Source organism: Salvelinus namaycush, chromosome 10 (genome assembly GCF_016432855.1).
Source record: "Salvelinus namaycush isolate Seneca chromosome 10, SaNama_1.0, whole genome shotgun sequence".
In the NCBI taxonomy this organism is placed as follows: Eukaryota; Metazoa; Chordata; class Actinopteri; order Salmoniformes; family Salmonidae; genus Salvelinus; species Salvelinus namaycush.
This window is the reverse complement of record NC_052316.1, coordinates 35,592,242-35,616,197: the sequence shown is the minus strand read 5'-3', so window position 1 is coordinate 35,616,197 and position 23,956 is coordinate 35,592,242. Positions and strand designations below refer to the sequence as shown.

At 41.4% G+C, this 23,956-nt stretch overlaps 2 protein-coding genes across 2 annotated transcripts; one reads left to right on the top strand and one right to left on the bottom strand.

Annotated features, from left to right (window-relative positions):
* Positions 1-20: 20 nt before the first annotated feature.
* On the bottom strand, positions 21-5,647 carry cpt2 (carnitine palmitoyltransferase 2). Its single transcript, XM_039002784.1, has 8 exons — positions 5,174-5,647; positions 4,770-4,850; positions 4,570-4,676; positions 3,266-3,527; positions 2,705-3,041; positions 2,151-2,561; positions 1,695-1,989; positions 21-1,544 (listed from the first exon to the last, which is right to left on the bottom strand). Exons 1-8 carry the CDS (start codon positions 5,347-5,349, stop codon positions 1,216-1,218), a joined length of 1,998 nt encoding a protein of 665 aa, XP_038858712.1. The 5' UTR covers positions 5,350-5,647; the 3' UTR covers positions 21-1,215.
* A 2,198-nt stretch (positions 5,648-7,845) lies between these two features.
* On the top strand, positions 7,846-23,504 carry scp2b (sterol carrier protein 2b). The gene is made up of 5 exons (XM_039001995.1): positions 7,846-7,968; positions 8,657-8,756; positions 13,518-13,647; positions 13,900-13,979; positions 22,468-23,504. Exons 1-5 carry the CDS (start codon positions 7,925-7,927, stop codon positions 22,561-22,563), a joined length of 450 nt encoding a protein of 149 aa, XP_038857923.1. The 5' UTR covers positions 7,846-7,924; the 3' UTR covers positions 22,564-23,504.
* Positions 23,505-23,956: the final 452 nt, after the last annotated feature.

The window sequence follows — 23,956 nt, the reverse complement described above, 5'->3', positions numbered from 1 at the left end:
CAAAGAAATGAGTCTCTCTGTAGAGGTCAGCCTTTTTTATTCCAGCACCCAACTCCGTACACAGATCAACAGAAAGTTGTTAATTACAATCGAGCAAAATATATTAATTCGTCATTCCAGGTCACATTTAGTTTGAGTTGTTTACACTACTTCAGTAAAGCTGTGTGAGAAACATCCAGTGAACATTCCATAAGGCACAAAAGGAAAACCATCTGCACCTTAATGGCCCAGTGCAGTCAAATGGGATTTTCTTGCATTTTATATTTCCACATCAAAGTTGGAATAATACTGTGAAAATGATAATGCCCTTTTAGTGTAAGCGCTGTTTGAAAAGACTGGATTTCAGCCTGTTGGTGGGATGGAGTTTTGACCTTCCATGGTGACATCCCCAATGCGGTAATTTGATTAATAGACCGCAAATTTTCCATTTTCCCCACCCCGCAAAGACAGTCCTAGTAAATTTTTTGCTTAAGCTGTTCTTTTTGACCATTTCTTTATTAAAACGATCACAGGTACTTGTTACCTAGAAAGGATTTGATATTGAAATAACAGCTGCGTTGGACCTTTAATAGCAAAGATCTTAGGTATTGCTTTAAAACATTTTACATCACGGATATCTGTAAATTGTAATACAATCCTTTGACAAGGCTTGCTACAGCAACGAAAAATGAAGTGCTACTCTGAATATCAATATTACTAGATTTAATTTCCCTATCAAACTGCCCTTTACATGAGGACATTCATTCAAAAGCACTGGCCTTTATCAGTAAAGGTTAGTACTATAAAATGTGAGACTTAATTTACTAGGCTCTCAATAGATTGCGATGCTAGTTAGAAAAGGAATCAACATTGGATCAAACAAACACCTGAAGCTTTCATTGTTTTTGCCTTCATTACACTAGTGTATTTGGTATTTCCTTGGGCATTATGAATTTGTTTAGTCAGTTAGCTACTTGACAGTATAGGAATATGACCTCTACTGAACCATGCAGAGCTTGTTTGATATTCCCTCTTTATTAACCTATACCAGTACTTCCAACCCACACTACGCCTCAGGAAATGTGCCTTTTAAATCCGACATTCATCTCACTGTACTATACAACTGCAGTCGAAATCATCCGAACTACAACTAATTTAGAATTTTCACTTCATGTCAATGCCTGACGGTGAAAATTCAACTGAAGTGGAAGTTGGGATTTGCAGAAAAACTTTTCTTTAGCTGAGAGGCTTTCCTTCCAGAACAGAGAAAATGTCCTCCAGAGACTTATGAACACACTGCAGGAACTCATGAACATTACGCTCTGGGTAACTAGACACATTGCAGCCGATCCACTCATCATGGACACCGTAGCCCACCCCGAATCCATCGGGCACCACAGGGGCAAAGCCTCCCAGGTTAACGGCAGGGCTGGTGAGGGTGCTGGTGGAGAGGATGTTGTGGTTGATGGCGGCGTAGGCTGGGTCCTGGTACAGGCTGTGTAGGGCTTGGCCCTTTGAGTTGGCCAAGTACTTCATGGCAAACAGATGCCGGTCAAAGCCTTGGGCTTGTGGGGGAAACATTCAGAAAAACACAAGAATGTAATATCTGAAATGACTGATCAAATTTGAGACCATAACAAAAACATTTCACTCAAGTACATTCTATTCAACTCAATGATCAAATATCGTATAATCTAGAAATAAAGTGGACTGACCCATAGCTGCCTCTTTGGTGAGCTGCCCGTGATATTTGGAGCATTCGCTGAGCATGCCTATCAGTTGCTCAACGCTGTGTTTTCCTGGCTGTTGCACGAAGGCCTGAGCACAACGCTGTGTGTGTATTGTAGCAGGCCGGATGGTCTCTGTACGACCATGTCTGAATGCTGCGGTGCTGCAGGACTCGTATGTGGCCACCGTCTGCCCATACTGCCTCAGGAATCCCATCTGGAACGCTAGCTGAGCAATGGCATCCGGACTCAGCTTCTTCTTCTTCAACTGCTCCTTCCCGCCCTTAGATAGATGGATGATAATTTTTAATCCAAGGGAAAATGTATTTGTCAGCAGCAGCAATATATCCAAAACATACAAAGGACAGGGGGTGACAGCAACAATAAATATCAGTGCAAAATGGTTGCAACAATGGTCAGGTTCAGTGCAAACGATCCATTCACCTTCATGAACTGCATGGCGTCTATGGTGAGCTTGGATACGGCTGCGTGGAAGTTCTCTTTGGCCTTGATGACCCCATTCTCCAGCTCTGCGTCTAGGTTGAACTGGAGTCTCCTCACGGCTGAGGCTGAGTCCACGGCTGCAGGCTGAGAGCCAGGGTTCACCAGTGGTTTCTCCGTAGAGTCCTTGAACACCTCGTTCTGGAAGCGGAGAACAGCCACGCCGTCGCCCCACGAGTGCTCGAAGTTGATGGCGGCGTTTCCGCATTTGGCCATGATGATGCTGAAGGACTTGTCATACCAGCGGTTGGTGCCGTCCCCGTGCAGCATGTTGTGGGAGATGTGGATGTGGTCGTTCATGCTCTCGTCGTCCAGACACAGACAGAAGAGGGCACTGTCCACCAGACCTAGCACCTGAATTGAATATATATATTGAAAAAAAATATTACATTAACAACAAGCATTAGATCCCAGAAGACATCATTTAAAAAATATATATTTCCAAAGTAGTCCTTAATGGTAAAAGACAAACGTTTGAAGGATATCAAAATATTCACCTCTCCGTTCCCAGTGGCCAGGAGCTTCTCCCTCAGCCGGGCCCATGTGTTCCTGTTCTCGCTGGTCAGCAGCCCCAGGGGGTGGGCCGCGGCCGGGGTCGGGTCTGACAGGATGTGTTTCAGGTGGGCCTGGATCTCCGCTGGCTTAACCAGGTTCCCATCGCGGTCCATCACATCAAACACGTACATGTTGCCTCCCCTCATAACTAGTAGGTGGCGTCCTTTTGGGTCGGTGAAGAGCTCGTCTTTCCCTTGCTTGGGGATGCGTGTCGCATTGAAGAGGCGGAAGTACTGAGACATGTCCAGAGGGTAGGCGTTCACCATGAAGGCTCCATACCTGTAAATCAAATAACATCAAGAATGTAACCATTTGTGAACCATTTCGTAATGTTTGTTTGGATTATTTATGTACTGTATTTTCTTGGTCTCCTTTTTCACTTATTGTAAAGCCCATCTAGGAACTGATGCTGTATATTAGTGCAAGCTAAAGCATGATGGTGCATCTTGCTGTTGATGATTCAATGTGAACAATGTTTTAATTTTATCTGTACATTTCATTACCAGGACAGGGAGGAGGGGACCCAGCGGATGAGTTTCTTGAAGCTGTCCGTGTCGCTCTTAGCTGGGTTCAAGTGGAACACCTCGGGTTCCAGGAGTCCAGCGCGCAGAGTCTTCATGAAGCGCACAGCGGAAGCCACCATGTTGGTTGCTCGCACTAGCTGGTTGTTGTACTCCGTCTTGGGGTCCGGGTTGAAGGACATGAAGGGGTTGAAGTTCAGCACTACGGAGTCTCGCGCTGACAGGTACATGTCGAACCATGGGGCTAGGAGGAGGATGCGATGACTAGTTAAAATAGGAAGGCCCTAAAAATTGCCAAAGACTCCAGCCACCCTAGTCATACTGCACGGCAATTGGTACTGGAGCGCCAAGTCTAGGTCCAAAAGGCTCCTTAACAGCATCTACCCCCAAGCCACAAGTCACTTTACCCCTACCTACATGCTCATATTACCTCGATTAACCTGTACCCCCACACATTGACTCGGTACCGGTAACCTCTGTTTATATAGCCTTGTTGTTATTATTTAGCGTAATTTTCCCCCCAACTTTATTTAGTAAATATTTTTCTTAACTCTCATTTTTCTTAACTGCATTGTTTGTTAAGGGCTTGTAAGTAAGCAATTCACCTGTTGTGTTCGGCAGTGGTGAAAAAAAGTACCCAATTGTCATACTTGAGTCAAAGTAAAGATATCTTAATAGAAAATTACTCAAATAAAGTGAAAGTCACCTAGTAAAATACTACTTGAGTAAGTCTAAATATACTTAAATCTCAAATGTAAATGTAATTGCAAAAATATACTTATGTATCAAAGTAAAAGTATAAATAATTTCAAATTGCTTATATTAAGCAAACCAGACAGCACAGTTTAATATATATTTTTTATGGATATCTAGGGGCACACAAACACACAATTTACAAACAAAGCATTTATGTTTAGTGAGTCTTCCAGATCAGAGGCAGTAGGGTAGACCAGGGATGTTCTCTTGATAAGGGCGTGAATTTGACAATTTTCCTGTCGAGTACTTTAGGGTGTCAGGGAAAATGTATGGAGTAAAAAGTACATTCTTTTCTTTAGGAATGGTGTGAAGTAAAAGTTATCAAAAATATAAATAGCAGATACCCCCAAAAAACGACTTAAGTAGTACTTAAAAGTATTTTTACTTAAGTAGTTTACACAACTGGTATTTGGTGCATGTGACAAATACAATTTGATTAGAAAATACAGGGTTCTATGTCCTAACAATGGTTATTTCAAAGTTACATAGGTTAATATTGTGAGGTTTCTGTTAAAATGGGAAAATCATACCCGATATGTAGCTGGTGTGCTTGTTCTGCTTGTCTTGCGCTACCAGCTCCTCATGCATTTGTTCCCCCACTCCATTCTCAAAGTCACGGGCCAGTTTCTCTGTGGTACTGAAAACGTATTGAATGTGTGGGTGACAAATAATTTACAAGGCACCACCTCAAGTGTTAAGTGTGAGTAACTGGAAGGTGACTGGTGCTTACCTGAACTGGTCGTCATCTAGAAGAGGCCGCTGAGCAGCCAGATACCTTTTGATTGTATCCTCCAGTTTTGGAACTGGTAGCCTGTAGAATTTTGGATTGTTATTGTATCCGAAATAAATGCTAACTACGGCAGTGCATGGTATATATTTACAAACAGCTCCCTCCAGTGGCTATCCTGTATCTCATTCAGATCCATGTGCACTTTCACCTACATTCCCTTTCGTGCCATGAACAGTCACCTACTTACAGAATTAGAACTGGTTTTAGCACACTTGGTATATTTCAGGGAAAATATATTGTCTAAGGCATGATACTAACAACGATTGACAATGCATTAGGAGGAGGTAAGAAGTAACTAAATAACCAAAACATGCTATAAATGAAATTCACATTTCTTTACATACCTGGGTAAACTCTTCTGGTAGTGCATTGTAGGCACGATGCTTTTATGCAGGTACTCTCCATCTTCGCTGCTGTAGCTTCGTTTGTTTGTCAGTGCTGTAGAAGTGCTTCTCAGAGGATTCAGATTCCCAGGTTTTCTGAGTGTGGCACAAAACTGCATGGTGAGCAAATTCGCCATGTCTACTAGTAATCTTATTTCCTATTCTCACAGAAAGGGAAGGCTCGGATAGGGAAAACGTGCAGTGACCGAGCTACTTGCTTAGCTGTGTATGGCAATTAAATTGGAATTGTTATCAGCTAAGTGCTATAGAATTTCCTTGATTACAAGCGTATTCAATCAATGAATGAGTTAGTTAGCTCTCCCGACTGCCCAGTAGATACGTCTTTCTTCTAAAGCTTCCAGTCTTACTGCCTAATAGGATGACAATAGAGACAGACAGAAATACATTGACAAGAATTTGTAACAGCGGAAGGAGGAAGTGTTTTACAGGATATTGACACCTTGTGGTACGTCAGCGGGGGAACATTACCCACTAAAGTTTGTTTCCTATGGCGCACTGCAGACCTCTGTTTACATTTACTGTACTTTGACAAAGTAAGTTTCGTATACATGATTAATCTCACACACAACATAATGATAAATAGTGTACATGTTTGCTACTCAAGGTGATGTTTTCCTCATAATAATATGTTTTTCTTTTTAAAATTCAGGGGGTATTGTAGATCTCTGCCTGACCACAATGTGACAAATAGAAAGGGTTCAAACAAATGTTTTTTGTTACTATTTTCTGGAACGAAAAGAGACAACGTTCAGTTTTAGTACAATACTTATACTATACCAGCAGAGGGCAGCATATAATTGATCAGTGAATGGTTTGGTCTGGCCACGGCAAGCGTTCGCTCAATGCTGTGCTCCCCCTATCTAAAACAACAGACTGTCACTCGCAGCAGTCGGCAGTAGCAAAACATTGTCTGGCTTACCTCGGCTTGGAAAACTGTTAGCCTATTATTTCTGTTGGGCGAGAGAGTAATCAAGCCAACTTGAGTTTGACGCGCTGCCTTATCCTCCCCCACCTGCCACCAGCAGCAGCCACAGCATCCATCAATTTCCCCTCCTTGGATCCATCCCTCAACCTAGCTCCCTGCCCTAAGAGTGTGACTGTTCATAGCCCCCATTAGACTGATGCGATTTTCTGCTGTTATGTTTGCCTCCATTCTGCAGATTGCAAACGGGTTGACCCGGCCTGGCCTGTGCATAAACAGCAGTGTCATTTGCTAACACCCCCCGCCCCCACGTCCTCTCACATAGCCCCTCGATCCCAACACTCTTAGAAAAAAGGTGCCCTGGAGAACTATATAGGGTTCTTTAGTTTATTCCCATAGGATTCCTATTAGATTCAGCCATGCTTCATTGCCCTTCCAACATTTCCTAACCTCCCACCCCTTCTAATGTGACTAACCCCGATGCTCCGATCTCTTTTTCCCCTGCCCGGCTACAAAACTTCTCCCTGTATTGGATTTTGGTGATATTGTTTACATGCATGCGGCAACCTCCGCTTTAAAACCCTTGGATGCAGTCTACCATCCAGCAATACGCTTTATCACAGGGGACAATTTTATGACTCATCATAGCAGTCTGTATAAAAATGTGGGATGGACCTCACTGTCTGTAAGAAGAGAGCTGCATTCTCTCTTATTTATTTACAAAGCAATCTTACAGAAATTCCCTCTATATGTAACATCATTAATTAAGATAAGAATCATAAGTTACAAAACCCGTTCACAGGAATGGATAACACTAGAGATTTGGGAAAATCTGCGTTTTGTTTTTTTACCCTAATTTGTGGAACAATCTGCAAGAGTTCACTGCAGTTAGATGTGCTGGTGCCACTCAGGCAGTTAAAATGATTGATTGAGGACTTCTATGTAGTTGAATGTGATTGCTTTTATTAAATTTTTGTTTATTGTGCTGAATTATTGTTTTATACACATGTGTATGTTGTTTTAATATTCCGTTTTTTTTGGTAATGTGTACAGGGCTCTCTTGTGAAATAGAGTTTTAATCTCAATGTGACTCGATTAAATAAAGGTTAAATAAAATAAAATCGGTGCCTTTTGTAATAAGCACACATTCAGATACAATATACATTCGTTCTTCAGACACATCACAACAGTGAAATAAATAATGCATATATCTTAAACATAGCAAGGCTTATCATTGGTTAAATTAGGGGTTTACGCCAGAATAATATTGAACATGTGTGATTTGAATAGCCCAACTTTTGAAATTGTGGATAAAAAATCTTTGTGCTGCACTAAAGATCAAACCATCACCCTCTCTTCTATCGTCATGTAGGGTCTTACGGAGTAGCATAAAGAAGGAATTTCGGGTAGCTAGCTATAAAGTGGTTTCACAACCATAGAGAATGTTAGAGGCCTCTAGTGGCCAAAAGGCGTTTTAGCACGGGCAGCGCCATTGAGGGCTTCCACCATTTTAATGTAGTTAACCGGGTGAGACTTCCAACTTCATTGGCTGACCCCTCTTGGTGGGGTCATGTCCAACCGGGTCACAGGAGGGATCAGCTAATCGTGAAGAAGAAAATGTACTACTTTAAAATGGAGATTGCCAGCGCCATTGAGGCAATGATTTCACAGACGCTATAATGTCACAGATACAAAAATGAGTCCTCTATCTATCTCTATGTTCACAACAGCACGCATAGTTGCACACCAGCTGTGTCGGCCTCTGAAAAATGGTTGTTTCACAAAACAAAATGCGCGAATCGCAGGTTGTAAGGTGAGATACTTGGGGTTAGTAAAATTATCACAGCCCTTTAATTGGTACTCGTTACCTCGAATTATCCATCTGGGTCGGGTCACCCTTGTGAAATGCAAGGGTGGCTTGATAGCTAGCTTATTCAAAACAATGACATAACTGTTAGCAGCTAACACCTGACTTGTGCAATACTTACCGAAAAATGACACCACCCGAGATACAAATTCTTGCCAACCTGACATGGATTCAATAAGAATACAATACATCTTAATTCATCCATTTGCTTGCAGGTTATTAATTTTAACGCACTGGCTTTACGTTCATCAAATTGCATTTAGATGTCTAAAGCTTCAGATAAGTCTAATTATGTAATCAAATTAGAGCCAACCCTTTTCTACAATTTACATCAAATGTTTTCTGCTCTCTGCATTTGAACTGCGCTCACTGATAATTAGACTAGTTGAAAGACAACACCATCATGTTGTGACTGAGGCAAGAGCCTTATGAGGACTCTTAGTAAGCCTGTGTAATCTACCCCCATCCTATTAGTCTGTTGCCTAGCGTCGTGTTTAAGACTATCATGTTATTTCTCTTTTCTCCTGCTGAATAATCCTAATTGTTTTGTTATAGTTGTGCCTCACAGGCTATGTATGGCATGCCCCCTGTTATGCTGTCAATTGTGTGTGGTTTCTCTATGTGTGTCTCTCAGCTCTCAGAGGATCCAGTCAGTTAACACCAATGCAGGGCGCAGCCTGGAGGGGTTCAAGGCCCATGCAGTCTTCCAGGAGATCAACAAGAAGCTGGAGGAGGTATCTGCATTCATTACTGTGTGTTATCTGTTTCAGGTGTCATGTATTGCAGTTTACACTACAAACCCACATCCTGTTTTCACATCAAAAAGCTTTGACCTCTTTTTTGATCCTTTTCACAGAAAATGTGCATATTGTGACATCTGACCATTTCCCCCACAGTACAGCCATAGAATGAGGGTTCATTTTTTAGGTGGTTTTCAATAAAACATCACAATACGTTCGATTTGGCTGCTGGGGGGCAAGTAGACCCCCAGCTACATGTCATTTTCAAGTCATTTTCGAGAATTTGGCAGTACATCCAACCGGCCTCACAACCGCAGACCACGTGTAACCACTCTAGCCCAGGACCTCCACATCCGTCTTTTTCATCTGTGGGATCGTCTGAGAAGGAGCAGTGCTGAGGAGTATTTCTGTCTGTAAAAAAATTATATATATATATATATATATATATATAATTCTGATTGGCTGGGCCTGAGTGGACCTGGTCCCAAGTGGGTTGGCCTATGCTCTCCCAGGCCCACCCATGGCTGCGCCCCATCCCAGTCATGTGAAATCCAAAGATTAGGGCCAAATTAATTAATTTAAATTGAATGAATTCCTTCTATGAACCGTAACTTAGTAAAATTTTGAAATTGTTGGATGTTGCTTTTATGTTTTTGTTCAATATACATGCTTTTCATGATCAGTGAACATCAATAATCATGTCATTTCAGATATGTGAAGGTACCTATCTGTTTGACATGTAGCTAGTTAAGCAAACATCATTTAGCTTGCTTCATCAGAGATTACGGAAGATTGCAAAGGAAAACATTATCAGCTAACAGTACCACGGCAAATGCGCCCTTCTGCTGTTAGACAGGCAGAGCCCACAAAAGATGAGAAATTAACCTAAACCACTCATAGTTGTCAGGTGTAGTTCACTTTTATTTTCTATCGCTAATTGTTTCAGATGGACTTCATATTTATTCATTGGATGGTTCTCCCATTGATCAGGTTCCCACCTACCAATATCTGGGCATTTGGATTGACAAAGATAATGTTTAAAAACATATGGATGAGCTAGTTAACAAGATAAGATTTAAAGGGGGCTTCTTTTTTTTAGAAATGGATCTTGACTCCCTAAATAGCAGGAAGCAGATTGTGCAGCCAGCATTCCTGCCAGTTCTTGATTATGGTGACACAATTTACCAGATTGCAGCAGAAAGAGACCCTGGTCTCAATGGTGACTCAATATTTAAATAAAGTAAAAAAATAAATATATACATGTATACAAAAATATACAAATAATGGTGGCCAATATTGAGAGATATCATGAGGCTACCCTCACATATCTGATCATGAAAGGCATGCAGTTACTTGCTGTATAACTGATGATCTAAATGTGCGCCATTGATTTGCATAGAATAATCAGAAATGTGTAGGTCTGGCCATGCTCTTTAAGAGGTGATGATATTACAACCAAATGGTTAACATTTATTTAAGTCCCTTGAAAACGGCACTCAGTTGTCAATGGTTTAAGCAGAGCTGTGGGTCTCTTTGCTCCCAAGCAAGCAAATCGAACACGCTACACCTTATTGTGACGTTACATTGAAAACGACCTATTGATTCTACATGAAGAAGATAAAAAATTTCTGTTCCTATAGACTCTTTCGACTTTGACTGTAGCACACTTGGATCCATTCCCGGAAACAGGCGTTTTCCCTTGTAATACAATAACCAGGTTTCCATCCATGTCGGATAAAAAAATGTAATGACAGGCCTGATGTTGACAAAACAAAATACGCTAGACAAGGTGGGATATTTTTGTGTCGGTGAAATTAATTATGCGAGAAATGCTTTTATGCGCAAATATTCATATAAAAACCCTACCGAAGTAAACTTGGAGTCACGTGATGACATGTTGTGTGGTCCTCCCACTACCACTCATCGGGAAAGCATGCAGTTTATTAGGCTACATATGAAATAAGTTACGATGAACTTCACAGGGTGGTGAAAGTGCAAGGCGATGAGCTTGATGCTCCTTTCCAATAAATATCGAGGGTCTTATTCTGGTGACATGATCTTCGATGCTTGGCTGCCATATGACAAAATAATATTGCTCTTTTGTCCATAATAATCTCATCATGGATGTTATACTTGCGTTCTAGCCAACAGCGCTCTTGGCTAGAAAGCACGTGCCAATACCGGAGTGGGCACACTTGCTATAAAACGCAACATAGAGTTGAAAATGTGATGGAAACCCATTTAACTAGTATTTTTTTATTCGGTACATGGGAATTTACTCAAAAGGTATTTTTATGTGCACTACATCAAGCACAGTCTCATCTGCAACAAGTACATTTGATGGAAACAAATCTCTGGTGGGAAAATGCACATATTGTTTTTTTTGCGGATTTTAGAATACTCTCAATCTGTCACCAATTGGATGGAAACCTAGCTCATGATATAAGTTGTTATGCTGTTTGAATCAATCAGATAAATGGTTCTGCACTCTAAAGTTGTGTGTTCATTTGCAGCTGCTCTGCTTCTGACCTCACTACTATAAACATCACAAGCTGGATGATGACAGAACTCTCTCTCCCTCTGTCACTCTTTCACTTTTCTCTTTTTCTCTTCTCTCTCTCTCTCTCGCCTTAACTCAGCCTAGCCAGCAGTGAACAGCAGTCTGTTAGGTCCAAAATACACGACTAGATGTCTATTATACATAGAGTACCAGTCAAAGGTTTGAACACACCTACTTATACACATGGAATCATGTAGTAACCAAAAAAGTGTTAAACAAATCAAAATATATTTTATATTTGAGATTCTTCAAAGTAGCCACCCCTTTGCCTTGATAACGGCTTTGCATTCTCTCAACCAGCTTCATGAGGTAGTCATCTGGAATGCTTTTCCAACAGTCTTGAAGGAGTTCCCACATATGCTGAGCACTTGTTGGCTGCTTTTCCTTCACTGCGGTCCAACTCATCTCAAACCATCTCAATTGGGTTGAGGTCAGGTGATTGTGGAGGCCAAGTCATCTGATGCAGCACTCCATCACCCTCCTTCTTGGTCAAATAGCCCTTACACAGCCTGGAGGTGTGTTTTGGGTCATTGTCCTGTTGAAAAACAAATGAGTGTCCCGCTAAGCGCAAACCAGATGGGATGGCATATCACTACAGAATGCTGTGGAAGCCATGCTGATTAAGATTGCCTTGAATTCTAAATAAATCACTGACAGTGTCACCAGCACCATCACACCTCCTCCTTCATGCTTCATGGTGGGAACCATACATGCGGAGATCATCCGTTCACCTACTCTGCGTCTCACAAAGACACGGGTGTTGGATCCAAAAATCTCACATTTCGACTCATCAGACCAAAGGACTGATTTTCACCGGTCTAATGTCCATTGCTCGTGTTTCTTGGCCCAAGCCAGTCTCTTCTTCTTATTGGTGTCCTTTAACAGTGGTTCTTTGCAGCAGTTCAACCGTGAAGGCCTGATTCACGCAGTCTCCTCTGAACAGTTGATGTTGAGACATGTCTGTTAATTGAACTCTGAAGCATTTATTTGGCTTGCAATTTCTGAGGCTGGTAACTCTAATGAACAATTCCTCTGCAGCAGAGGTAACTCTGGGTCTTCCTTTCCTATGGCGGTCCTCATGAGAGCCAGTTTCATCATAGTGCTTGCTGGTTTTTGCAAATGCACTTGAAGAAACTTTTAAAGTTCTTGAAATTTTCCAGATTGACTGACCTTCATGTCTTAAAGTAATGATGGACTGTTGTTTTTGTTTGCTTATTTGAGCTGTTCTTGCTATAATATGGACTTGGTCTATTACCAAATAGGGCTATCTTCTGTGTACCACCCCTACCTTGTCACAACACAACTGATTGGCTCAAACGCATTAAGAAGGAAAGAAATTCCACAAAATAACTTTTAACAAGGCACACCTGTTAATTGAAATGCATTCCAGGTGACTACCTCATGAAGCTGGTTGAGAGAATGCCGAGAGTGTGCAAAGCTGTCATCAAGGAAATGTTGGCTACTTTGAAGAATATCAAATATATTTAGATTTGTTTAACACTTTTTTGGTTACTACATGATTCCATATGTGTTATTTAATAGTTTTGATGTCTTTACTATTATTATACAATGTAGAAAATAGTAAAAAATAAAGAAAAACCCTTGAATGAGTAGGTGTGTCAACTTTTGACTGGTACTGTATATAGACAGAATTCAATGTAACTAAACTAGTCTGCAACTCTTTTGACTCTGGATGTGTGACATCATCTCCACTCAAGGAGGTTTTCCTCTGTTGTCCAACTTTTAGATTTTCCATCCTTGTGTAAGTATGTCTGGCACGAGTGCTCTCTGGTTCCCATTAGGATCTCTCTCTGTTTTGGTATTATGTTATTCCACTGCTATGTATCTGATTATCCACAGAATAATACAATATTACAGGAAAAAAACAAAAAAAACAATTCCTTGTTAGACATGTTCAGAAAATAGTTGTCCAATAGCCTAATTGATCGTTAATGTAAGAGTAGCATGTCTGTGGTTTCAGTGAATGCTTTGTTATTTTATTGATTTTATAAGGCACATGGATAAAAAAGATTGTTTAACTGGATGTGAAATGTTTTGTTTAGGTGAATAAGAAAAATATTTTGTGTCCTTTGTCTTTAGACATGACGATATAAACAGCTTTTGTTATTGATGAACACAGTACTTATTATCCTAATTGTTATGACTACCTTGTACTACCTTGTATTTCTCTGTAGGATGGGGAGTCATTTGTGAAGAAGATTGGAGGGGTGTTTTCCTTTAAGGTGAAGGATGGTCCGGATGGTCAGGAAGCGACCTGGATAGTGGACGTGAAGAATGGCAAGGGTTGCATTCACAATGACACAGGTAAGAACAGCAAGGGCTGCATCCACAACGACAGGTCAGAATTAGCGGTTTGGTCCACATTGAGAGTGAGAATGTAAATTAGCTGTGGAGTGTGGAGGGAAAAATATCTAGTTGTATTTTCACAGGCTGTATCATGATTTGTGGTTTTCAATTTACAGTATTTTATGATCAATAAACAAGTGTTTTTTTCTCTCTCTTGCTGTAATTCTCTCTTCCTTCATCTACCCTTCCTCTCCTTCGACCCCTTTCTAGCAAAGAAAGCAGACTGCACCATTTCCATGTCAGATGCAGACCTGCTGGCCTTGATGACGGGGAAAATGAACCCACAGACAGTAAGTATTGGCCTTGATTTGAGGGAGTTAATACTCTGTATTTCAGTCAGTCTCATGGTTATAAGCTTGCACATGGACATCACCAGGACCTGACTTTTGGGGCTTTAGCCCAAATGATTTTGGGTCAGCCCTGAAACTTTTGCTCTGCTGCGATGGTGTAAAAAAAACTAAATTGGTTGTCAACTGAATGCACCATTTAGTTTGTAGAGCTGTGGTAATGTGAAACTCCCGAAGTCATTCAACCATTATAAACAAGGGTGTAGTGCTGCCGGTGAGCAGCAGAGGGACGCTCTGCCACTTCTCAGAATGGTGTGGTGTCTCATAAGATCACTTAATGATTTATTAGTATTCTACACAGCAAACCGAATATAATAGCATAGATAATGTTAGTCTACTGTTAGACTAAAAACACCACGTCATTTCTTATGACAATTTAGGATGATTGTGCTGAAATGTTGCTTTTTCTCTCTCGTGTACTCGGAGTCCACCATAGGTCAGTCAATGGTTAATTGTGAAATAGGGTATGCTAGGTAACAAGCTTCACTGATTGACTGACTTCATCGACACAGTCTAGACTCTTGCTATGGGGCCCAGCAGATCTTTATTATCCTGGTCCCAGACCTGCTTGTGCTTTTTGTCATGACAACCACCATATATAGGACTTGGCCGGACAGCACAAACAGATCTGGGAACAGGTTAAGTCTTCATGGCTCCTTTAGAAGTGGCTTCCTTCTTCCTTGGCCCCCATGCACACCTGTTTGTCCGTCCATTAAAGGGACCTGGGGGGGAAACGCAAAGTTATTTGTATTTATTATGGATCCCCATTAGTTCCTGCCAAGTTAGCAGCTATTCTTCCTGGGGTTTATTATGGATCCCCATTAGTTCCTGCCAAGGCAGCAGCTACTCTTCCTGGGGTTTATTATGGATCCCCATTAGTTCCTGCCAAGGCAGCAGCTACTCTTCCTGGGGTCCAGCCAAATCTAAGGCAGTTTATACAATTTTTAAATCATTACATTCACAGATTTCACAACACCCTGTGTGCCCTCAGGCCCCTACTCCACCACCACCACATATCTACAGTACAAAATCCATGTGTACGTGTGCGTATGTTATCGTATGTGTATGCATATGTCTGTATATGCCTGTGCCTATGTTTGTGTTGCTTCACAGTCCCCGCTGTTCCATAAGGTGTATTTTTATCTGTTTTTAAAAAATCTAATTTTACTGATTGCATCGATTACTTGATGTGGAATAGAGTTCCATGTAGTCATGGCTCTATGTAGTACTGTGTGCCTCCCATAGTCTGTTCTGGACTTGGGGACTGTGAAGAGACCTCTTGTGGCATGTCTTGTGGGGTATGCATGGGTGTCCGAGCTGTGCGCCAGTAGTTCAAACAGACAGCTCGGTACATTCAACATGTCAATACCTCTCATAAATACAAGCAGGGATGAAGTCAATCTCCTCCACTTTCAGCCAGGAGAGATTGACATGCATATTATTAATATTAGCTCTCTGTGTACATCCAAGGGCCAGCCACGCTGCCATGTTTTGAGTCAATTGCAATTTTCCTAAGTCCCTTTTTGTGGCACCTGACCACATGACTGAACAGTAGTCCAGGTGCGACAAAACTAGGGCCTGTAGGACCTGCCTTGTTGATAGTGTTGTTAAGAGCATCGCTTTATTATGGACACACTTCTCCACATCTTAGCTACTGTTAAATCAATATGTTTTGACCACGACCGTTTACAATCCAGGGTTACTCCAAGCTGTTTAGTCATCTCAACTTGCTCAATTTCCACATTATTTATTAGAAGATTTAGTTGAGGTTTATGGTTTAGTGAATGTTTTGTCCCAAATTCAATGCTTTTAGTTTTAGAAATATTTAGGACTAACTTATTCCTTGCAGTCCACTCTGAAACTAACTGCAACTCTTTAAGTGTTGCAGTAATTTCACTCGTTGTAGTAGCTGACATGAATAGTGTTGAGTCATCTGCATACGAAGACACAAAAGAACACCCTCTGTTCTACTGGGTTCCCAGAGGAACAGACAGGGCATTAGCCTCCTGACAAGTGCTCAACTTAAAAGAGCCTATTACCCTTATTGTTTCTGTAATTGGGACATGTTCTGTAATAAAAAATAATGGGTTCAATATGAGTAAGGCTGCGGTCAACGTCTGGTTAATGTCCGTGTTATTTTACTTTTAATTTGCTCGGCGTGTAGGTATGTGTTATTGAGTGGAATTTCTTTTACCATGTTGTAGTATTCAAACTCGGCTCTTATTTTGTGTTGCCTTGCGCTGTATAGTAGTTCATAGTGACTTTCATTGTACAATGATGTCATACTTGTTGACCTTATAACTAGAAGTACTATTCTCTATTATTCTTTTCCAGAAGGTTGTTTTGACCATGAGTCTATTTCTTCTTCTTCTACGCTCGGTTTATACAAAGCCTCTTTTATAACAGAGGATAGGTGTCTTTGGAACTAAGGACACCTCCAAGGCTTCTGTTATCATGTGTCCGTTGAGTTCTGTACTCGCTTTAGTTTCTTTTCATACAAATTTAAAGACTCAGTCATGATTTCCATCCTACAAGCGGAATGCAGGGGACAGAGTCTCTGTGCCACTGCTGCCTGCCACACATGACACAGTCAGTCCCCAGCCCTCCTTTAAGCCCCTCTGGTCTGCAGAGCCTCCTCTTCCTGCTCCTCCTCCTGCTGTCCCACTTTCCACTCTGACATTAATCTCTCCACTTTAACTATTTAAACCAGGCAGGAGCACACACTACTGGAGTGAAGAGCAGGTCAGGAATCATTTCCATTCGTGTTGTTTTCCAACCAGCTCAAGAATAATATTTCCCTGCTTTGTTGACTGCAGGGGGATTTACTTTCCACAAAATGGAGGGGCTGCACTTTGACAAAGAATAGTTTGGAGAGATTAATTGTGTGTGCAAGATACAGTTGAAGTCGTAAGTTTACATACACTTAGGTTGGAGTCATTAAAACTTGTTTTTCAACCACTCCACACATTTCTTGTTAACAAACTATAGTTTTGTCAAGTCGGTTAGGATATCTACTTTGTGCATTACACAAGTAATTTTTCAAACAATTGTTTACAGACAGATTATTTCACTTAACTCACTGTGTCAGAAGTTTACAAACACTAAATTGACTGTGCCTTTAAACAGCTTGGAAAATTCCAGAAAATGATGTCATGGCTTTAGAAGCTTCTGATAGGCTAATTGACATCATTTGAGTCAATTGGAGGTGTACCTGTAGATGTATTTCAAGGCCTACTTTCAAACTCAGTGCCTCTTTGCTTGACATCATGGGAAAATCAAAATAAATCAGCAAAGACCTCAGAAAAATAATTGTAGACCTCCACAAGTCTGGTTCATCCTTGGGAGCAATTTCCAAACGCCTGAAGGTACCACGTTCATCTGTACAAACAATAGTACGCAAGTATAAACATGGGACCTTGTAGCCGTCATACCTCTCAGGAAAGAGACGTGTTCTGTCTACTAGAGATGAAGGTACTTTGGTGCGGAAAGTGCAAATAAATCCCAGAACAACAGCAAAGGACCTTGTGAAGATGCTGGAGGAAACAGGTACAAAGGTATCTATATCCACAGTAAAACGAGTCCTATATCGACATAACCTGAAAGGCCGCTCAGCAAGGAAGAAGCTACTGCTCCAAAACGCCATAAAAAAGCCAGACTGCGGTTTGCAACTGCACAGAAGACAAAGATCGTAGTTTTTTGAGAAATGTCCTCTGGTTTGATGAAACAAAAATAGAACTGTTTGGCCATAATTACCGTCATTATGTTAGGAGGAAAAAGGGGGAGGCTTGCAAGCCGAAGAACACCATCCCAACCGTGAAGCATGGGGGTGGCAGCATCATGTTGTTTGGGTGCTTTGCTGCAGGAGGGACTGGTGCACTTCACAAAATAGATGGCATCATGAGGATGGAAAATTATGTGGATATATTGAAGCAACATCTAAAGACATCAGTCAGGAAGTTAAAGCTTGGTCGCAAATGGGTCTTCCAAATGGACAATGACCCCAAGCATACTTCCAAAGTTGTGGCAAAATGGCTTAAGGACAACAAAGTCAAGGTATTAGAGTGGCCATCACAAAGCCCTGATCTCAAACACATAGAAAATGTGTGGGCAGAACTGAAAAAGCGTGTGCGAGCAAGGAGGCCTACAAACCTGACTCAGTTACACCAGCTCTGTCAGGAGGGATGGGCCAAATTTCACCCAACTTATTGTGGGAAGCTTGTGGAAGGCTACCTGAAATGTTTGACCCAAGTTAAACAATTTAAAGGCAATGCTACCAACTACTAATTGAGTGTATTTAAACTTCTGACCCACTGAGGATGTGATGAAAGAAATAAAAGCTGAAATAATTCTCTCTACTATTATTCTGACATTTCACATACTTAAAATTTAGTGGTGATTCTAATTGACCTAAAACGGAATTTTTACTAGGATTAAATGTCAGGAATTGTGAAAAACTGCGTTTAAATGTATTTGGCTAAGGTGTATGTAAACTTCCGACTTCAACTATATATATTTTTTTCTGTGTAAGTCGTTGGGGGAGTGCTACTAAGCTAACATATGGAATTGTTTTAAATGTTCATACCCTGGATCATTTAGCTAATTGATTTAGAATATTATAACCCCTTTAGGTATAACATATACAGTACCAGTCAAACATTTGGACACACCTATTCATTCCAGAGTTTTTCTTTATTTTTGACTGTTTTCTACATTGTAGAATAATAGTGAAGACATAAAACTATGAAATAATGCAATAGGAATCTTGTAGTAACCAAAAGTGTTAAACAAACCAAAATATATTTTATAATTGAGATTCTTCAATATAGCCACTTTTTGCCTTGACGACACCGTTGCACTCTCTTGGCATTCTCTCAACCAGCTTCATGAGGTAGTCACCTGGAATGCATTTCAATTAACAGGTGTGCCTTGTTAAAAGTTAATTTTCTGGAATCTCTTTCCTTCTTAATGTGTTTAAGCTAGTCAGTTGTGTTGTGACAAGGTAGAGGTGGTATACAGAAGATAGCCCTATTTGGTAATAGACCAAGTCCATATTATGGCAAGAACAGCTCAAATAAGCAGAGAAACAACAGTCCCTCATTACTTTAAGACATGAAGGTCAGTCAATCTGGAAAATTTCAATAACTTTGAAAGTTTCTCCAAGTGCAGTCGCAAAAACCATCAAGCGCTATGATGAAACTGGCTCTCATGAGGACCGCCACAGGAATGGAAGTCCCAGAGTTACCTCTGCTGCAGAGGAATTGTTCATTAGAGTTAACTTTACCCTAGAATCCAGCCCAAATAAATGCTTCACAGAGTTCAAGTAACAGACATGTCTCAACAACTTTTCAGAGACTGCGTGAATCAGGCCTTCATGGTCGAATTGCTGCAAAGAAACCACTATTAAAGGACATCAATAAGAAGAAGAGACTGGCTTGGGCCAAGAAACACGAGCAATGGACATTAGACCGATGAAAATCTGTCCTTTGGTCTGATGAGTCCAAATTTGAGATTTTTAGTTCCAACCGCTGTGTCTTTGTGAGACGCAGAGTAGGTGAACGGATGATCTCCGTATGTGTGGTTCCCACCGTGAAGCATGGAGGAGGAGGAAGTGTGATGGTGTGGGGGCGCTTTGCTGGTAACACTGTGATTTATTTAGAATTCAAGGCACACTTAATCAGCATGCCTACCACAGCATTCTTCAGCGATACGCCACCCCATCTGGTTTGCGCTTAGTGGGACTATCATTTGTTTTTCAGCAGGACAATGACCCAAAACACACCTCCAGCCTGTGTAAGGGCTATTTGACCAAGAAGGAGGGTGATGGTGCTGCATCAGATGACCTGGCCTCCACAATCACCCGACCTCAACCCAATTGAGATGGTTTGGGATGAGTTGGACCGCAGAGTGAAGGAAAAGCAGCCAACAAGTGCTCAGCATATGTGGGTAGTCCTTCAAGACTGTTGGATAAGCATTCCAGGTGACTACCTCATGAAGCGGGTTGAGAGAATGCAAAGCTGTTATCAAGGCAAAGGTTGGCTACTTTGAAGAATCTCAAATATAAAATATATTTTGATTTGTTTAACTCTTTTTTTTTGGTTACTACATGATTACATATATGTTATTTGATAGTTATGTCCTCACTATTATTCTACAATGTAGAAAATAGTAAAAATAAAGAAACCCTTGAATGAGTAAGTGTGTCTAAAATTTTGACTGGTACTGTGTGTGTGTATATATATATATATATATATATATTTTTAAGTATTTAAGTTCCCATAGAAATGCATTGAATACCACATTCATAAATGGCAAAAAAAGACAGTATTAAAATAAATCATTAATGTTTTGAAGTGTCTGTCCTATATGTAGGAGATTTAAGAAAGCTCAGGAAATATGTGTTTTTTTGGACACATTTAACCGCATATTTTTGTTGCCACAAAACTACCTCCGTATTTCCATGAATTTGTATGGGTTACCATCAGACGAGTCCCGTGACACTTGTGAGAGTCAACTTTCCATTGTGTTCATATTAGTTTGTAAGCCAAACCGTTCGGACTCTACAGACATTTCTGTGAGAAGACCGATTTTCAGGATGTCTCATGATCTGATAAACACCGCTGTAGCTCAGTCACCTTCCACCGCAGATGCAGAAGGCCGACATGGGCAGATGCGGAAGGCCGACATGGGCAGATGCGGAAGGCCGACATGGGCAGATGCGGAAGGCCGACATGGGCAGATGCGGAAGGCCGACATGGGCAGATGCGGAAGGCCGACATGGGCAGATGCGGAAGGCCGACATGGGCAGATGCGGAAGGCCGACATGGGCAGATGCGGAAGGCCGACATGGGCAGATGCGGAAGGCCGACATGGGCAGATGCGGAAGGCCGACATGGGCAGATGCGGAAGGCCGACATGGGCAGATGCGGAAGGCCGACATGGGCAGATGCGGAAGGCCGACACAGCTGAAAACTGTAGTTCTGATTAAAGAAGCAATAAAACTGCCCTTCTTTAGACTAGTTGAGCACCGGGTCCTCCCACTCCTGTTTCTATTCTGGTTAGAACCAGTTTGCGCTGTTCTGTGAAGGGAGTAGTACACAGCGTTGTTCAGTTTCTCAGAACAAGAATAGACTGATGAGTTTCAGAAGAAAGTCCTTTGTTTCTGGCCATTTTGAGCCTGTAATCGAACCCACAAATGCTGATGCTCCAGATACTCAACTACTCTAAAGAAGGACAGTTTTATTGCTTCTTAAATCAGAACAACAGTTTTCAGCTGTGCTAACATCATTGCAAAAGGGTTTTCTAATGATCAATTAGCCTTTTAAAATTATAAAATTGGATTAGCTAACACAACATGCCATTGGAACACAGGAGTGATGGTTCCTAATAATGGGCCTCTGTACGCCTATGTAGATATTCCATTAAAAATCAGCCGTTTCCAGCTGCAATTGTCATTTGCAACATTAACAATGTATGTGCTGTATTTCTGATACATTTGTCAGGGTCTACAGGAAATCACAGACTACAAAAAGATAACCAGCCACGTCACGGTCACCGATGCTTCCAGACAAACTAAACACCTTCTTTGCCCGCTTTGAGGATAATACAGTGCCACCGTCGCAGTCCGCTAACAAGGACTGCGGCCTCTCCTTCTCCGTGGCCGACGTAAGACATTTAAATGCGTTAACCCACGCAAGGCTGCTGGCCCAGACAGCATCCCTAGCCGTGTCCTAAGAGTATGCGCAGACCAGCTGACTGGTGTGTTTACACACATATTCAATCGCTCCCTATTCCAGTCTGTTGTCCCCAATGCTTCAAGATGGCTACCATTGTTCCTGTACCCAAGAAGGCAAAGATAACTGAACTAAATGACTACCGCCCCGTAGCACTCACTTCTATCATCATGAAGTGCTTTGAGAGACTCCAAGGATCATATCACCCCGACCTTACCCACCACCCTAGACCCACTTCAGTTTGCATACCGCCCCAACAGGTCCACAGACGATGCAATCGCCATCATACTGGTGCTTCAACAAATTACTGAAAAAAGGGTCTGAATCCTTATGTAAATGTCATATTTCAGTTTTTTTTTATACATTTGCAAAAATGTCTCAACCTGTTTTTGCTTTGTCATTATGAGTATTGTGTGTGTATTGATGAGGGGGGAAAAACTATTTGATCTGTTTTAGAATAAGGATGTAACGTTACAAAATGTGAAAAAGTTAAGGGGTCTGAATACTTTCTGAATGCACTGTATAGTTTTTTTCTCTGCTCGAGGGCAACGGTGTCTAAATGGAATTTGTATTTGTGGTCCTGACAACTGGACCTTTTTTGGAACACCATTATTTTTGTCTTAGAGATTTACTGTCAGGACAAGTTTCTCCCTCTCTCTCTGTTCTGGTTCTAATGACTGACTCTCTCTTCTGATCCTCAGGCGTTCTTCCAGGGCAAGCTGAAGATCACAGGGAACATGGGAATGGCCATGAAGCTCCAGAGTCTGCAGCTGCAGCCAGGCAAAGCCAAGCTGTGAGGTAGAACCTGGGGTGAGGCAGAGGTTACCGCCCTAGCGCTGGTCTAGGATCAGTGCTTCATATCACAATCCTAACCTTAACCACTAGGGGTTACAACAACAAACCTGGTCCAAGACCTGCACTAAGGGTAACTTCTACATTTTCTGTAGCTCAACAGCAGCCACCACCATCCAACTAGTAGTGTGAGGAGGGAGGGGGGCACGCACTGTAGGAGGAAACGATGCGAGTAGAGATGGAATGATGGATGGAGAGAAATACTGTTTTCAACATCTACCTCTCTTTCTCTGACCCCCTCTGTCTTTTTCTAATATATTAAGGACCAGAACACATTAGAATAGAGATATACCGTAGGGGTGTAGTCTACTCTCTCTCCAACTGTGTAATTTTATATTTATTCAGACTGATTTATTATGACTCACAGAATATCTGTTTGTATGATGTCATTAATTGAATCATGCCCCTCATCTGGTGATTTCTGACCTTTTTCCTCTTAAGTTTCATGTGTGTATTGGTAATGGAAATACAATTGCTCTTGACAATTGGGACAGGATGAATCATGTCTTGTATGGTCTCAGAGCTGTGCTACACAGTAATTTCTCCCTATTCAGCCTTTATGAGAGATGAATGGATAAAACAGTGAAGTGCCTCTCAGGTGTGGAATATTCCCTGGTGTCATGAACAAGTGTAAAAACATTGATACTTTCTCATAATATCAGCTTCATAATATCTAAAACAGGACAGGATGGACCACTGAATGTTACATTTACATTTTAGTCATTTAGCAGACACTCTTATCCAGAGCGACTTACAGTAGTGAGTGCATACATTTCCATACTCTGTTACTGTGTTACTTTCAGCCATGTTGTTGTGACTCTGACCATCTGACCCACTGATGATGCTAAAGTGATTTCTACTAAATAAACTCTCTTACTAATAAACACTGAAATAAGTTTGATTCTCCCTCTTTAGAATTGGTTTACTCCTAGATAGGCATGAAGGGTTGGAGGGGGATAGATGGATAGAGGGAGCTACTGATTATAAAGTTGCATAATTCCAACCAACTGGGGCCATACATAGTCCGGAGACTATTTTTTTGGACTACTGCTGACCCCGTTTTCTAGGGGCCGAGGGAGGCAGAGTCTTTGTCTTTTATGGTTCCATGGTCATGGTAGATTTATGTTGAGGAAGGGGTAACCTAACGTAGCAGGAGTCAAAGAATCGCCTGAAACTAGATCCCCTACATACTGGTCTTGACGAGAAGAAAAAAAACTGTCAGGGGAGGTCCTCTTCCACACTGTTCAACCAATCCAGTAAATGTGGAGGAGGAGTTAAGATGGAGTGTCGCCTTGTTAACGTCCAAAACATCCATAGGCTCTTTACATTTCCCCTGAA

Excerpts from the sequence above, each read along its gene's own strand:
- scp2b (XM_039001995.1), top strand. The coding sequence starts at position 7,925 with ATGGTTGTTTCACAAAACAAAATGCGCGAATCGCAGGTTGTAAG. Across the intron at positions 7,969-8,656 it reads CGCGAATCGCAGGTTGTAAG|CTCTCAGAGGATCCAGTCAG; the intron begins GTGAGATACTTG and ends TGTGTCTCTCAG. Across the intron at positions 13,980-22,467 it reads GGAAAATGAACCCACAGACA|GCGTTCTTCCAGGGCAAGCT; the intron begins GTAAGTATTGGC and ends TCTGATCCTCAG.
- cpt2 (XM_039002784.1), bottom strand. The coding sequence starts at position 5,349 with ATGGCGAATTTGCTCACCATGCAGTTTTGTGCCACACTCAGAAAACCT. Across the intron at positions 2,562-2,704 it reads TGGCCACTGGGAACGGAGAG|GTGCTAGGTCTGGTGGACAG; the intron begins GTGAATATTTTG and ends TATTCAATTCAG. Across the intron at positions 1,990-2,150 it reads ACGCCATGCAGTTCATGAAG|GGCGGGAAGGAGCAGTTGAA; the intron begins GTGAATGGATCG and ends CATCTATCTAAG.